The 16,927-nt window shown below is 42.6% G+C and overlaps 1 protein-coding gene across 3 annotated transcripts in view; it reads right to left on the reverse strand.

The window, feature by feature from the left end:
- ESRRG (estrogen related receptor gamma) overlaps positions 1 to 16,927 on the reverse strand; it is a 702,537-nt gene that overhangs the window by 3,041 nt on the left and 682,569 nt on the right. For all 3 annotated transcript variants that reach the window (XM_078649784.1, XM_078649785.1, XM_078649786.1), the window contains one exon: positions 5,425 to 5,694. In XM_078649784.1, the coding sequence (XP_078505910.1) occupies positions 5,425 to 5,694 (270 nt within the window). The remainder of the gene's footprint in view (positions 1 to 5,424; positions 5,695 to 16,927) is intronic.

Raw genomic sequence — 16,927 nt, forward strand, 5'->3', positions numbered from 1 at the left:
GGAAAGTAGAGAGAAAGGTGTGGTTAACACGCTCTGCCCTATTTTTGAGTGCAAGTGTCGTGTGCTCATAAGTGACACATTAAATCTAGCGTCTGCCTTCTGTTTTTGTTCTCACCCAGGCACTTGGCACTTTCTCAATCACAGAAAAGTCTGTGTCCAGATGGAGTGATTTAGAAATGTCTGTTATTCCTTTAAAAAAATAGCATACTGAGCAATAAGTAATGCTGAGATCAGCAATACCATTTCTTATGTAATATAAAAGTACAACCATTCATGACGTGTTGGGTTCACCTCCGTGCGACTGTTGTCAGCAGTGCGCCTGCGCAGATCTCTTTCAGACCCCAGGCCCAGTATAACAAAGTGGTAGAAAGCAAACAAACATATCTTTGGGAGAAAACCCGCTCAGTGGAAGGCTGTGGCTTGAAAAATCCACCAATCCCTAGAAAGTGTAGATTTCTAAGCCTATGTTATCTAACAAAAAGGTGCACTAGCCATAGAACTGTATTAAATTAGAGCTTATTGTAATTTATGATGTCACTTGCATCAATTTGTCAGCTAAAAGTCTTCAGAACACAGACCCAATTCCTGAAGTTCTGGTAGTTGTTAAAGATGTTTGGGCCTTAGACTTGTACCAGCTGTTGAACAGCATGCTATAGTGCCATGATGCTTAAGTGCATGTGGTGGGCTTTAGAAATCCACATGGCATCACTAATGTTCTTGATATTGGCAGTGGAAGGGTTGTAGCTCTTCACAATAGGTCAACTCTGCTCAGCACTTAATTTGTAAAAAAAAATTAATAATAAGTGCCAGGGTCCTCCTCAGGAGGCCACTGCATCTTGCTCCATCTATTGCCCGTGCCAGTGCTGCCAATGACAATACCAACTCAACTACTACCCATCACACTCAACAAGTGTGACAATTCATACAATTCTAGGCCCTCAAAGCTATAACAATGGCTTGGGTGGCAGTTATTAGTCATTGTATATTCAATTAATGAACAGTTGTTGCTGTGCTCATCGCTAATTAGGCAGACAGCGCCACCATGTGGCAGATTGTCATGAGAGCCAGTGCTGTCATTTAAGTGCCGCTGCTGAGCACCAGAAACCACCGGCTTCAAATTAAGCTCTGGTTCTGCTAGCCGATGCCATTTTTGCCTGGATATTATGTCACGAAGAGAATGCTGCAGTATTTGCTGCTCTGTGCCACATCAATGCCCCTAGTGGACACAAGTTTAGGTTAATGTGAGAGAGAGATTGGAAGTTAAATAAGTGAAGGTTCGGGATTCAATGGCTTTTTATAGCACTTTATTTGGCGAATAAATATTACATTTTACCTTTCTTTATAAAGAAGATGAAATACGAAAATATACGGGGTTTCAGAACCATTACAAATGATTGAAACACCATTTTGGCCCTACCATAAACGCATATTTCGTGATTTCTGTCAAGCCATGGTTAAAGCCATTGTTGAAGTCCACGTAAAGTGCTTCTGTGTACTCTGCTTCCCTCCAGAGATTGTGTAACTCACCACATTCGCAGTGCAACACACCCGAGGTGCAATTAGAGTGAACTTTTTTTTGGGGGGGGGGCTAATAAAAATTTGGGGTGGGTTAATTCTTCCAGCAATCGGCAGAGTGAAGATGCAGGGGCTCTAAGAAGGGGTGAAAGAACAACAAAGCCTCATTAAGAAGTAAATGGTCTTTTGAAGACCTTTGAAGTACTTGGGTGCGGCTGTGTGTGTGCCCAGGAAGCTGTCTGAGCCGGGCTGACACACACGACGGGAGGGGGGTGGGGGTGCTGAAGCCCTTTGAGCCCAATGGGTGTTGCGCGCCTGCAATACACACTCTTGAGTGGCCTTATCCATGTCCAGAGTGTCAGTTCTAGTTACAGCTGGTAAAAGGGGATCATTGGGAAAAGTAACAGTTTGGTGTCTTCCTGACGGTGTCCTTCGTAAATCCACCCAACACTTGCATGAAGGACGACATTTTGGATGAAAAGAGAGTCATCTCGAGTGATCTGCACCTCAGCCAGTGCCAGGACTCCGACCTTCACCACAACCTTATTTTTCAGGGCTGTGCGAAAAATCAGTGGCTTGCTCTTTAATTTTCCTGATTCGGAAACGCACAGATTCCTCATAAATAGTTAAAAGAAGATAATTATTTTGATGGCAATTTAGCTCCTACAGAGATGGATAATACATTTTTCGCCGAAACTGAACCATGTTAAGACAGAATGCTTTGCTTTCTACAAAATTGCATGCCCTCTTACAGGTTCCACCTTGCCTAATGCTACTTTCCACCATCAGGTTCTTGCCCACTTCAATTCCTTGAGCAATATGACTCAGCTCCCCTTTGGAATCTCATCACACAATCTGCCAAATTGACAAACGCAGTATTTATGAATTTCATTACTTACAGAAATTAAAAGCACTGATACTAGCCAGGAGCATTGGATCAGAAGTCGAAGCCTTATTCCGGCATTTCTGATGGAGACGTCCTTCTATTTGGAGTGATTAAGTCCACCTTATTCCTGCCAGAGGTGGTGCACACTTAGCAGAAGGATCATCTTGGGAGCCAGGGAATGTGATCACATTACACAACTTCTCTATTCCCTACATGGGCTTCCATTAGAAGCAAGATTCTTCTTCGTGAATGCCCGCCTAAATTGCAAAACCCCTATTCTGTTCCAAGCTATGAACCTTCCTAACAAAGTATCAATGGAGGAAGCTGTGCCACCAACAAAAACAAATCCACTCTGCCTCTGGGCATTGCCTGAGCTGAAAAAGCAAATCTCTGAATCAGGCATTCAAGAGCTGTTCTCCCTGGACCTGGAACACTCTCTCAGCCAACATCTACCCATCTCCTTCCATTTTGTCATCACAAGATGTGTTCTTGCTGAGTGCTGAGCTAAACCTGTAGGTGAGCTATAAGGTGTGAGCGAGGAAAAAGCTAGAGACTTTGAAGAATATATATGATTTGAATTGGACCAAATAGAAAACTAAAAAGGCCTAAGGTCAAGAGGCACCTCAAAGACGCCATGCATGTTTTCAATCCTTGCTGTCATTAAAGCTTTACTGTGAGCCTCTTCAAGCCTGAGAAGTGCAGCTCATATATTACAGTAATTCAGGGTACAGCACCCTTGGTGATTTGCATTCTAAGGCCCCTTGGGCAAATATCCACCGGCTCGTTGGACCTCTCGCTCGCCTTCAGAAGTTAGTGAGTCAGGAAGGTTCAATTTACCGGGTACAGTGGTATACGTTTCGGTCCCAGGTATTATTGTTCATAGTTTTGTTGTCTTACATCTACCAATCTACCAGCAATTCCTTTCAGAAGCACATCTTCCTACCCGCACACGTACATTTCTCTGCATCTTACAGAAAAAAACAGCAAAGTCTGTAGATGCCTTTTAAAATCTGCTAATTTAAACAAGAATGTTTAAAATGGTCAAATAGTTTTCCGTGCAATCCATTTCTTGATTAGCATTTGTGATCAATTTAGCAAATGCCTAGTTTCTTTTTATCCACCTCAGACATTGAGTGTCTCCTATGGTGTGAGTGGCAGGTCAAAATTCTGCCAATAGAATTTGTGACAACGCCCTGTTGCCATGAACTAGGTTCGTTCTTTAAAATTCGCATACATACATACTTGCCAAACTTTGGATTCGTACAAATACGTTGCATATGTACTTCTTGCAACACCTATTTAAACCAGGAAGTACTTAAAAGCAGAAATATTTTTGAGTGCATAGCCAGTTACTGAGTAATTCATTACGTAACAAGAAAAAACAATTGAACAAGACAAAATACAGGTAAATATTAGAAACATTTTGGTCACTATTTGGATTAGCTAGAGAGTAAAGGGTAATTGAAGAATGTAGCCCAAGTGTTATTAATATTCAGTGTGTAGCTGCTACCTATGCTAGCATGCTACATCAGTTACTGAGCGTCATACGCGGTGATGGGCTAAAGGAGCTAGTTGCTGTGCTGATGTATAAACTGATAGCTTCCACCTCCCTGTCCAAAATCCTGTTTTTAATTAAGGATTCCAAGTGCTCGATCGCGTTACACAGACAAATAAAAAAGTACAACTTCATTGTTAAAAACAATTTCCCTTCCATCAATCTGAAGATCCAGGCATCAATACTGTAGATGAACTGTTAATTACAAAATCAATTAAAAAATTATTCCTCAGAACAATCACGTGCTTGGGCTCTCTTGGGGGCAATTTGGGCAGAAGGCTCTCCCCCTCACCGGTGCCGCGCCAAATCAGGAGGCGTCATCCACAAGTAAGCAGAAGCAATCTGCTTTTTAATTTTTCAGCGTGGCTGAGCCCAGCCTGAGATTGATCGCCACATATGGCCCCAGAAAACAAACTGTCAATACCTTGAGCGCTGCAGAATTTGAACAAATAGCCGCCCGCCCATTCAAGCCACTCATTGCATCCCATTTAACAGATTTTATTGACAGGTTCCTTCTTGTAATTAAAGGGAAAACTACTGGCCAGCAACCAAGATAAAGTTCAAAGATAGGGTCAGAACAAAAGCAGATGGAGGGGCACGGTGTGACTGTCAATGGTGCGGCCCATCGTCCCGCGTTATCGACATACAGGTATCTAATGATCCGCCCGTCATTTAAGAGGGATATGTCCTGGAGTGTATGCAAATGACAAAAAGTTACTCAGCGACACAACAAGGCGTGAGGAGAGTACAAAAGGAAAAAACACACAACAAAAGACATAAATGATTTGTTCTTTCTGCTTATCAGGCTGTGATCACTATCTTTGCTATTTCAATTGCTCACTTTGAGAAAATTGCTTCTGCGATACTTAACCCCTTTGGCACAGGCAAAAGTGACATTACACACCGGGGGCTTCTGTTTTGCTATGGATTTTCTGTTTTGCGCACATTAAAACCAGTCTTGTGATTTGTGGTGGCCCGATATAAGGAAAGTATATTATATGAGGTCTACAGCTCTTCAATATACTGATGCTCTTGACCTGTCTTGTAGATGTTGGAACCATGTGATAGTGCAAACACACAAAGATCATACTTAATATAGCAAAAAATATTTCCCCATAAATTGTCTTTTGCATAACTGACACATTCTGAGTTACAGACCATTTCTAGCAGGGGGTTAGTACCTTTATAATTGACAGGAGCATCACTTGCTTGATAGAAGCTCATCAAACAGAAGGGAGTTGGCACACTACCTGCTGCTTAAACATTCTTTCATTTCCATATAGAACTTGCATCACACACATTCACCAATGTCAATCATAGATTAGGGACACCGTTCTAGCTGCAGTCACAATTACAAAAGGAATTATTCAGAATCACAAGCGTCCCAAAACTGTGTAGAGTGGGCCTATGCATGAACAAATTTTGGCACAGAACATGGCCGTAGTATGTGTCAAGCGAAGGTGCCCACCTGAGTTTGCAAGTGCAATGGCTTTCAGAGTAACAAACTCCTCCTTCTCCAGCTTCATGCTCTTGTACTTCTTCACCAGCTGCAGGATGGCATTGTTCAGCTCATGCAGGCCGGCCAGTTTGGACTGATCCTCGTCCATGATGTAATCTTCGGCATAGACGAGTTCATCTTCAAACGAAAGGGACCGATATACCACACCCAGAATCAGAATCTCCATCCAGGCACTCTGAAGAAGGCTCATCTGATCCGCCAGAGACAACGTGGAGAATCCTGCGGAGGATGACAAAAATGGAATGGTTATTCAATACATCCTGAAAATTGTTCTACATTTGTCTTTGGAATGATCCCGGTGACTCATATCACACAATATATTAATTGCATTGCAATTTTCCAAAGTTTTAAAGAACCTGTTCAGGTGATGGTAATATTACCTGCTTCGTTCAAATGAATGAAGGCAGCCTGCTGACAAGACTGCTGGTATGATCAATAGTACAGATCGCCACCATTTATTTCAAAGATCATTTTGATGAAATAATATATTCAGATGGACTTTTATAAATACATTTATTGGTGTGCTATGTCCCTTTATATGGTGCTATAGTATGATTTATATGGTTCAGAAGTGTGTTATCTGGGTGGGCGTTTTGGTTCTGGGATACTTGTTGACCGGAGCCAAACAGGGCTTGTGACATATTTCTTGGTAGTCTTTCATATTGCTTGGACTATGGTCATGTTGGATAGTGGCTGGCGAGGTTCTAATAGACTAGCATATTATTTGGTGATACATTACATTGAGTAGTACTGATAACTTGGGCAAATTTAATCAAGGTCTTATAAACCAGAATCAGCATGCCTAGCAAATTGAAAATGTTTGGTGCCCTGCAAACTTCATTTACACTTCACTCCTTTGGAAGATTGTAGATGCCCTAATCTGCATCAATAGGACATGAATAAGAGGATTATTTATTTAATATAAGCACTTTTTGGCACTGTTATATGTAATCATTTTTCTCTAAGCACTGATCATTAACAAAAGCTATCTCACATGTACACTTTCAGTGAAGCATTCATTTTTACGGGCTCCCTCCACACAGATTTTGGTTTGAAGTCCTCTCCAGATCTCAAAGGGTAAGGACATCAAAGATTTCTCTGCTTTTTTGGTCAAAGTGAATTTTAATAGATGGCCATGGGTTACCTGTGCGTAGTTTGACATTTCAGAAATGATTACTGTTGCAAGTAAGAATCTTCAGGATGCCAAGATGTAGGTTCCAAGTAATATCTTTATTTGTAGTTAAGTTACAATAAGGTTAAGGTAGAGCCAAGATGGTAAATAGGCATAAAGTACGCCCCACCAGGAGCTGTTCCCTTGAGCTCAGCCAGGAGTCAACTGTCACATATCAGTCAACCACAATCCAATACATCAATGAACATTCTAAGTGTTCCTAGGCTGAACAGGAAAGGAAGACAGGGTGGAAAAAAGGAAGAGAAGCAAAGACCGTATAACATATACCTTTGGAGGTTTTTGTGCAGATTCCAATACTATCCTCAGACAGTACTGGAAGAGAAAATCTTGCAAAATGTGGTCTCTGGATCTGATCCTAGAGGTTTGTGGAAAGGTTAATGTTTTAACTTTCTGAAGTTGTCTGAGCAGCGTCTTTTAGAGTGCTAGGAAGAGCACAATATAGCAATCTAAGCCTCACAGAAATAAATGGACTACTTCTTCTGACCTTGTACAGTTAAAAACTCTGCTTACCACTCCTGACACTAGAATATCAGCACTCCTCCATATGTTTACTGAAGTCTTTCTTTAGTACTTTTTACAGTTTTATAGCGCAAAAGTGGCCGAAGAACATTAGTGTGTTTTACATGAAAATCAAACGTTCACATGAATCAGATGTTCACTTTTTTAGGCATGGAGAAGTTACGTGATTTGCCTAGAATCATAGGGTGATTCAAACCTGGTTCCCTAGTTAAAAGATTTGACAACTCTAGCCGCTAGGCCACATCTCATTCATTGCGAAAACATTCTTTCCTACATCTCAGATGGGGTCTATGGCAAGATGTGTTTATCCACCCATGGGCCCAGAGCATGTTGAATGCTGTGCATAGCCTCTGAGTTTAAATTCATATAGATCATCTAGTCATATTACTCTAGTTGGCTCTGATTTCAGATCCATTAAGGAGCATTGTGGGCCCACTTTTAGTGACATTTGGATCTTGGCAGAGCGGGAGCAGCACAGTAGTTTGGTGAAGCTCCCACCTCTCCCAACATTCAATTCCCCACCACTATTTAGAGTCAGGAGAAGGGTTGGGTTTACCTTTGACCTAATAGCCCATCCACTACAGGACATGACTACTGTCACGAAGAGCCGGGTGGAAATAGCAGGGAAAATACCCAAATAGGCTCTCTCTTTTTCAGAGTCATTGTTTTTTATGGGGGTATTTCAAGAAACAAATTTCTGCTTTTGGGAATTTCTCCAAAGCTTCAGAGCCTTGCGTAGATCTGCGAGAGAGGAGGCTCTGCTGAAGGCATACAGACCTCTCTCTGCCCGGTGGAGTTTTTTAAACTCAGTTGGTGGTTTTCCACTAGGGGAAGGAAAGTCATGTCTCCAGTGAGCTGGTCGAGTGGCCATCATCTCCAAGGGTCTTAATGATCCCACGTATCCTTATTTCTCAGTGAAGATGCAAAAATAATCTCAAAGTGGGGGTCACAAAAAGGAAGTGTGGGTGTGACACTGAAGTTAGCAAACTGACTATTGGTGACAGTTGGTAGCTCCACTTCGGCACATCACTTGCAAAAAAAATTGCAAACTGCGGCAGAGGGGTGAATTAATGATTAAGGGATAACCAAATCATTGCAGAATATAAAACTCTGGGAATCCTTAACAATCTTAACTGGAGATATTTGTTGTCTTGGAGAATTTATATATGCATATGAGATTAAAAGGGGATATTTCCTGCACAACTTGCATGTAATCACTATAGGGATGGGATAATACTTTAGCTATGGTGAGGAATAACCCTTCCTGCTTGAACTACAAGAAACAGCTAAAGGATCTCCTCCTCAACCAGCATCTGAACTAGTGGACGTCAACCGACCAACGAGACAAGACCTTTACCCACCCCCCCCATTTCTCTCTCCCTTGTGCCCAAAAATCAGTTTAATCTGATTCATCTCAACTGTACTGATTTTACTTGTTATCTTGATCTGAGTATGTACTGATGTAAAGTGCTCTGATACCATCGGGTCTAGTCAGCGCTATATAAAAATAAAATAAAATAAAATGTTTCCTGTCCTTTGCTTTTTATTTCCCTTTTTGCATTGCAGAGCCCTTTTCCAGCATGATGGTGAGATGGCAGTCATTCTCCCAGCCTGCCTCTTATGCTTGTGTTTACATTAACTGTTAATTTATTGCGCTGAACTGCTAATACCCCATCACACAATATGCGATTGGAAGTAATTTGCTGGTCTGTTGAAGTGCATGAATTTGCCAGTTGGCACTGGTGCTTAATAAAACCATCAAAGGGGATTAGTCAAGCCTTTCTTAAGGGGGATTTGAAGCTTTCAGTGACCTCGCTGTAAAGATGCTCCCGTGTTTCTTAAATTGGCATTTCTTTCTAAACCAAAATCAACCCTAAAAGCCATGTCATTTCACTTTCTGGAATTATAAAGGACAACAAACAAAAAAAAACTCATGTATAAAGATATCCCTTCTTTTGCGATAAAAAAAATCTTTCCTAAAATAGATGGGGCATGTGTGGCCATTAGGCATCAGCGTGTGAATTCTGCCCCCACTGAATCAATCACGGTGAATGGTTTCCTTGGTCAACACAGACACCAAATGTGATTAACCATTTATCTCCGAGGTCGCCAGCCTTTTAATGTTGCCTGGTTGCTTTAAAGCGACAGTTCTGCTGATTACTTTACCCAACACCCCCACTTTAAAGTGACAGTGCTCCCCATTACTTTATCCCACTCCCCCGCCTTTTTAACTTATTATATCATATCTATTTAAAACCCCTTTTTTTCTGACATTTTGATTTTACTATATTTGCTACCTTTATTTCTGCTGGAAGTGTCGGCATAAAAATGTTTCTTTTAATGTACATAACCAACAATTAATACTTTCTTAGCACTCACCCAAACAAAACTCGATGCTTGCTCTTTTGATTTCAAAACCTTTTACAAATAGTTGAAACCTGTGCACCTGGACACATGAATGTTAATTCACCAAAATGCCTGGGGTAGCGAAGAAACATCACACACCCTTTGACCTTCAGTTTCATTCACCCACATGCTAACAAAGACACACATATTTACACTTACATACATTCTCTTATGTAAAGCTCACACTCACTCGCAAGCATTTCCAGGCATTTTTTTACTTACCCCAATTGCCAGGGATTATCATACTCCAACTAACTGTACTCAATTTTTTATTACACTATCAGTGAATAATGTTTCATTATTCACTATTAGTGTAATAATAAATTGCGAGGAAAGAAAGCACGTCTATAATGACGAGCTGCCTATATGCTCCTGGCCCACATTTTGCACACATCTGAGGTATGGGGTAGCAAAGGCAGGGCCAGGGGTCGCTAAGTGCAAGCTGTGGGGTCACAGCAGCGACCCCTGGCAACCTCTAAATGACATCAATGCCTGGACAAGGCAAAGTATTCAGTGTCATTCTATGTGTGTCCTGGATCCTGGAATGTGGTTGAAGATAGGAAGTGGTGTAAATTGTGAACACACTGCATTACACCAGACTTGGGGGCATATTATCAAGAACGGCATTAAAATTATCTCTGGTTTAGCGGCAGAAAACTGCTGGTAAAGCAGTGATAATGGGCTTGATAATATGCTCCGGAGAATTCCAATAGAAGCCCATGTTCACACCAGAACATGGACTTCTATTGGAATTCTCAAGGGCATATTATCAAGCCCATTACTGCCGCTAAACCGGCGATAATTTTTAACGCCGTTCTTGATAATATGCCCCTTGGTTCGTGGTCTTTATTGTATTGTATTGTAACTGCATTTATATAGCACTTACTACCCCTGACGAGGCGTCGAAGCGCTTTTTGCGGTAATAAAAACTTTTTTTCTGGTTATATACAAAGATTTTTTCCCCTGCCAAAAAACTGGTATCTGTGTATACTGTACTTAAAAAAAAACATGCGTAAAACTGGTTCAACCTATTGCACTGGGGACAGGTGTGACGTCACGTGAGTGAAGTCACTGTTATCCGTCAGTGAAACGGCCAGGTAGCTCCGCGAGGCCCTGGTTTTATTCGAGAGGACGCACGACTGGTCTGCTTCCAATTAGCTTCCGCGCGCCCCTCCCCCACCGCCTGCTCGCCCAGGAAGCGGTTTCCTGCCGCAGCAGATGGACGCGGGAGGCAGCCCGCAGCACTGTCCTGTGACAGCCCCATTCTCCCTTCTAGACACCGCTGTTAGTAAATAATTACATTTACACGTTCTCCAATCTCCGCACATCTTTCTGCCGAATAATTAAAAGCAGGATGATTAGTTTATTGAGTGGAAGGGGGACTTTTTTTTTTATTTAGGCCGAGCCGTGATTTTATCGGGCCAGCACTTTTTCACGGTTGTCACGAGGGTGCAGGCATCCAATTTTTCTTATCTGCCTGATTAATACAAATGCTGTTTCAGGACGCATTAATTAACAGATACACATCTACGTTCTCATGGAGGGATCAATACGGAGAAGAAAAGAGGCATCAATGTGAATTTAGTGCTGATGATGGAGAAGCCGCTCTATTGACATTTACGTGCATGGAAACCTTAAAGTGGCACTACAGTCCTTTTGTCCCTGTGATTTACGAATTAACATTTTTTTTCCAGTCTGCACAGAGGACCGACCACCTCTTTGCTGTTTAATTAAGCACAGGGCAATAAAAATCTGTTATCCTTTGGAATAAAAGTTGCGCTTGCATTGTGGATGCAGTGTGGGGTTTTGTTTCCCTTCAGGCGCGCTCAACTTTTGGACATTTTTTTCTTGGGGCGACATTTCCACAGATTCCAAATAATGTGTTACCGTCAGTCTGCATTAGCGCGCGCTTGGGTTGGCCGGATGTCTGGGGGAGGGAGGACAAGAAATGCGAAATATTTTGCTTTTGTGCTGTAAAGCTGGCTCTTCACTCCAGTACCAGGGAAAATGCTTGAGTGGAGAAGTGTGGCTCAATGGTTAGAGCGGCAGACCCTGATGCAGAGGTCTGGCCCGGGACCAGGGTTCAATTCCTGCCTCAGTGGGTCTTGTGCTCAAAAATTCCACAGACCTGATAATTCTCGCCTCGGTGCCTATTCCAATCATGGAGTCCCACTCTGCATCTCTGGGCAATAGCTTGCTTAATCTCCACAACAGCCCCCACAACGCTAAGGATGCTTGGCCTCCACCTTGGGGGTGCCCGGAGTGGACACCTCACAGGGAAAGCCAGGATGGGTTCCACAGCGGTATTCATACAAGCGCCTTGAGACCCTTGCGGGGGAGTAGTGTGCTATACAAGTATCAATTTACAATGCTTGCAGAGGCTGTGGGTTCTTAAGTCATTTGAATGCACTTTGAACCCCTGCAGCTCTAAATGTGTGTTCATTTTAACTCGTGACAAAAAACATGCAGCATTTACTGACATAGCGTGGTCTTCAACCTAGGCCATTTATGACCCCAAGAAGGTACATCTCATTCATAGGCAGTAGGGCTCACCTGTGAGGTGTGTATGAGGCGGGAGGAATAGGTCAAGTAGAGGGCATCTGCTGTACAACATACAATACTATAGGTCACTTGGGTTAACCACGGCCACTGGAATTATCAAGCAGGAGAGGGCCAAATTATGCGGCAGGGTTGAGTAAATTATGAGGCAAAAAAGGCAAATTATGCGGCATAATGCGACACATTTTTCAATAGCATTACTTAATTTTGTAATCATTTTTAAACTTGGTAACACTGTCTCGGCATTGGTTGCACCTCGTTAGTACCAGTTTAATATCAAAATATAGCCATAAGCAAGAGAAAGCCGACCAGTCCAGCTTTGGAAAAGACCTTGCACTGCGCAGCAACACGTGTCGCCGTATTTTTTGTAACTTATGATCCGTTTGAGCTAGAAACAAAATTGTTTTTTTGTTTAAATTAGCAGGTTATGCAGCAGATGATAGATTATGTGGAAAATCTTTAATTATGCGAAAATTGCCACTGCCGCACAATCGCATAATTCCAGTGGCCCTGGTGTGAACTTACATTCAGGTCACCCAACTTACATGGTGCCGCAGTGTGACACGTTTCTTCACTCACCTCACCGTGAACCAGGTGAGCTCGAAGTTCTTCAACAGAATAGGTTTCCAGGTCTGGTGTGAATGCCTGCACTGCTGGGCTCTAATATTAACCTCTCTAGGACATAGTAGGTGGTTCCAGGTGATTTTGTTGTGGCTGGGGGGATGGGGAGGAGGATGCCACTGGGCAGTACCTGTGGTCCAAAGTCCCACTCTCCATGGTTAAGGTCTCTCTAGAATGCCCCATCCACTTCTACACAGTGAAAATCATTCTAAGGTTGGCAAGCATGTGTATTGCATTACACTGGTCTGCCAGTAGTGTTATTATGAACTTACTTAGGTACAGTAGGCCTGAGTTGGTTATGGTTACATGCCAATGATAACAGCTAGATGCCTGATTCAGTTACTAGAGAAAATATTTCGGATGCCATAGGTCTGATCTGTACATCATGAAAATGTATGATCAGTGCAGTAGTGCTGCCGTATTCATTGTGAAAAGCATACGTCAAAGTCAATAGGCATTTAAGAGTGGATTGTTATTTGTCGGATAGGTATTTTTTTATATGAAATGTCACAGATGACCTTTGTAGGGAAGGATTTTGTTGGTTGTCATCATTGTTGGTGGTCACCACCATTGACAAACCGTAGCGGAGAAGATTTTCATCTTACTAATTCTTGTTAGAACCTCTTCTTAAGCTGTCTGTCAGGATCTTGTAATTTAAAATCATTAACTACATACATCCATATAAATCCATATATATACATATACATCCACATAAATACTACAGAAGTTTTGGCTCACCTCTGTTATGCCATAAGTCTGTCTGAGTGTTATTCACACTCTGCTTCCATCCTTGACAGCACACAGTATGGAGTAATGGTTCAGTCCACACCAGTCATTGGCTCGTCTACCCTGTGAATTATGGTATTTTCTGATCGCTTGTGCCCACGACCTGAAAATGAGTATGCTTGCATATGTTGCTGCGTTTGTGTGTTTTATCGCAGTTGCGGCAGTGGGTGAATGCAAGAACGAGACAGTGAATGGATGCATGAGTGCAAATATGAGACAGAGTGCATGCATGATGACTTATCGAGTGCCAGCCATCACTTTCATTCATAAGCCAGACCTATTGACATTGCAAATGGTTGTTTAACATGCACTGAATGTACATTTATCTTACAGCCAGTGACAGTTCCATGCATACCAGTGATCATTTTGATATCCCTTCCCCTAGCAAAGATCTGCTAAATGTTTCAGAGACATTTGTGATGGGGATGGCTCTGTACCTCAACCTGCTGTCAAACAGCATGTTTATCTGCGCTCCAAACAAACTGGATGCCAGCTCAGAATCACGTCACTTGGGAGGATTTCAAAGCTCCTCTGGAGTCAGATGTCCCAGAGGATTGGTGAGAAATGTTATGGGAGCCGGGCCCGGCCGCCATTTTCTTCGGGAGGCTGCCACACTTGAAAATGAAGCTACAGGCACCTGTCAAGAGCTCTCCTGTTTAATTCTTACAGGGCCAAGTGCTGCACTTTCAGCTAAGTTGCATAAAAGGCTAAGCATTCTAAAGTGGAAGGGTAAAGAGCCAGGTCCTCAGAAAGACACTTTCGTTTCAGAAAGCATAAATGTTTCCTTGCTAAACCTAGCTTTGACAGAAATAGGCTGCTGTGCTAGGCAAATATGGGTTTAACCCACGCAAGGTATGCCACCCAGCAGTGAGCTGCTTTACAAACCTACAATATCACGTTTGGGAAACTATACGTGGACACTGTAAGTGGAGAAGTGTGGATCAATGGTTAGAGCAGCAAACCCTGATGCAGAGGTCTTGCCCGGGACCAGGGTTCAATTCCCCGCCTCGGTGGGTCTTGGGCACAAAAATTCCACGGACCTGATAATTCTCGCCTCGGTGCCTATTCCAATCAGTGAGTCCCACTCTGCAACTCTGGGCAATAGCTTGCTTAATCTCCACAATGGGCCCCACAACGCTAAGGATGCCTGGCCTCCACCTTGGGGGTGCCCAGGAGTGGACACCTCACAGGGAAAGCCAGGATGGGTTCCACAGTGGTATTCGTACAAGCCCCTTGCGGGTGAGTAGTGCGCTATACAAATATCAATTTACAATTTACAATTTTACGCAACCCTGAGCCCGTTGAGAGACCTTTCATCACACATACTTCTAATACATAGTCACAAAAAGTGTAAGGTGTATTTACTTTTGCATCAAGCAGCATTTTCTGAACTAACATAAAGTGACATGGCTAACCAATTTGATTTAGCAACATATGGCTTCTTGTAGTGTGAAGTGGTGAGTGATATAACACTTATGAAATTAGCACTTCGCAGTCTGTGCTACGAGGCAGATGTGCAGATTGGGTCACTTACTGATTCTCCTTCAATGGCGGTGCCTCTGGAAGACACATACGACAGCGAGGACTAGCCATTCATCAGACAGCGGTAGGCATACGTCCAGGGATGTAATGTAGGCCCCAGTGGAGCATGGGGGCCCCCCAACCTTTCAAGGGGACAAATAGTTCAGGGGGCTCCCATCCTGCTCAAGGCCAATGGATATCTGAGAGATATAGGACACCAAGGGGTCCCTCATCGCATTTTGCAGGGAGGAACCATCATTTTATGTTACGCCTCTGTATAAGACTACTGCCCTTTTACAAGTATTGTGCTGTTGCAAAATCAAAATATTTATTCTTTGACCAGAGTATCACCGTACGTACCTACTACTCCTACAATTCTTTTTTTAAAAACTTTCTGTAATTATGCACAAATGAATGAGTGTAATCACTTTTCACAGAATTATCATTGGCAAAAAATTCACTGCCAAGATAAACAGGTCTGGATGAATCAGTGATTTCACAGAGGGCTACAGAGCCTTTCACCTCTGTGACCACTCTGAATACGACCTATGATAGAGAGTGATCAAAGTGAATTACTCTATCACAAATGTTTGTGGTTTCAGCACAGTTTAGTTCACCAGAAATCCTACTATTTATTACAGTAGCTCCTTCTTAATGGCTGTACAGAAATGACAGTAACAGTAACATGAATATGCAGCTAGAGACAGATCATTTCTTAAAAAGTAACTGCAAAACAAAGCATATGTTATAGGTTAAGATCAGAAAACTGGAATTATTTTGTTCTCATTTATGCTGCCAAAAACTAATTTACCATCACTTCCATTTCAAGATATTCTACTATGAAGCTAATTAGGCCAACACCCTACCGCTCTTGGGACGTTGGACTTCCATACCACTTAAATCTCGTTTTCACGAAGTTCCAATTTTAGCAACACTAGGGCATCACAGAGTCCCAAGAACCACCCTGTGATGGAGTGATGTAGCCTGCTGCTTGAGGGTACCACAAATACCCACCATAATCTAACTTGGCCTCAAACCCATCCCAAACAGATGTTACTACCCTACTTGTCAAATCCTCCCTACAGCCTGCCTGCCATATCAATGCCCATGCACCTGCTCTCAGCTGAACACAAGCCGTATACGTGACCCATACTAAAAAGCCTTATGGTTTGTGCCGGGTAAACATATCCCATAGACTTCCCTTTGTGTGCTCACAGCCCATTCTTTGCATTGACAAACAATCTATATTCTTAGCTGCCGCCCATAGGCTTCACTTGAACCCAAATCCTTAGGCACGATGGTAAGTGCTATGTAACAGCTTGAGAAATGCTGCGCTTTTATCATCACACCTCTGCCTTCTCGCGATGGCTGCGTCGACAGATACCGGAGCTGGCGTTACAATCAGATGCATTCACACTGAATGTTCATTGCAGTCCATTAGGGGCAATGGGTTCCCGCTAAGCAAATATTCACTTGTCAGAAGTATTTGAGGGACATGATGCATTCAGCGGTGCTAAGTATGGTAAGTGTGCTCCACAGCATATGGGACACTGACAACTGGTAAAAACGTCCGCGTCTCTCCAGATTCGCGGCCTTCCGCTTGAGCGCCTGGCTCAAGCGTTGATGCTTAGGAGTCTGCTCGAGGAAGAACTTCTCTAAATTGAAATTGCAGCTATACAGGGCTCTTTTTCTTCAGAATCAAAGTATGGGGCTGCACCACCTCTAATAAAGAGTATTTTTCAGCAAATGGCGCCAACCAGGGGCATATCTTGAATGCTCTTTTTTTTAAGAATATTTTTTTTATTGCTTTATGTCTTGGCCAATTTTTTTCATTTTCAAAATAAACAG

Source organism: Lissotriton helveticus, chromosome 6 (assembly GCF_964261635.1).
Source record: "Lissotriton helveticus chromosome 6, aLisHel1.1, whole genome shotgun sequence".
NCBI lineage: Eukaryota > Metazoa > Chordata > Amphibia > Caudata > Salamandridae > Lissotriton > Lissotriton helveticus.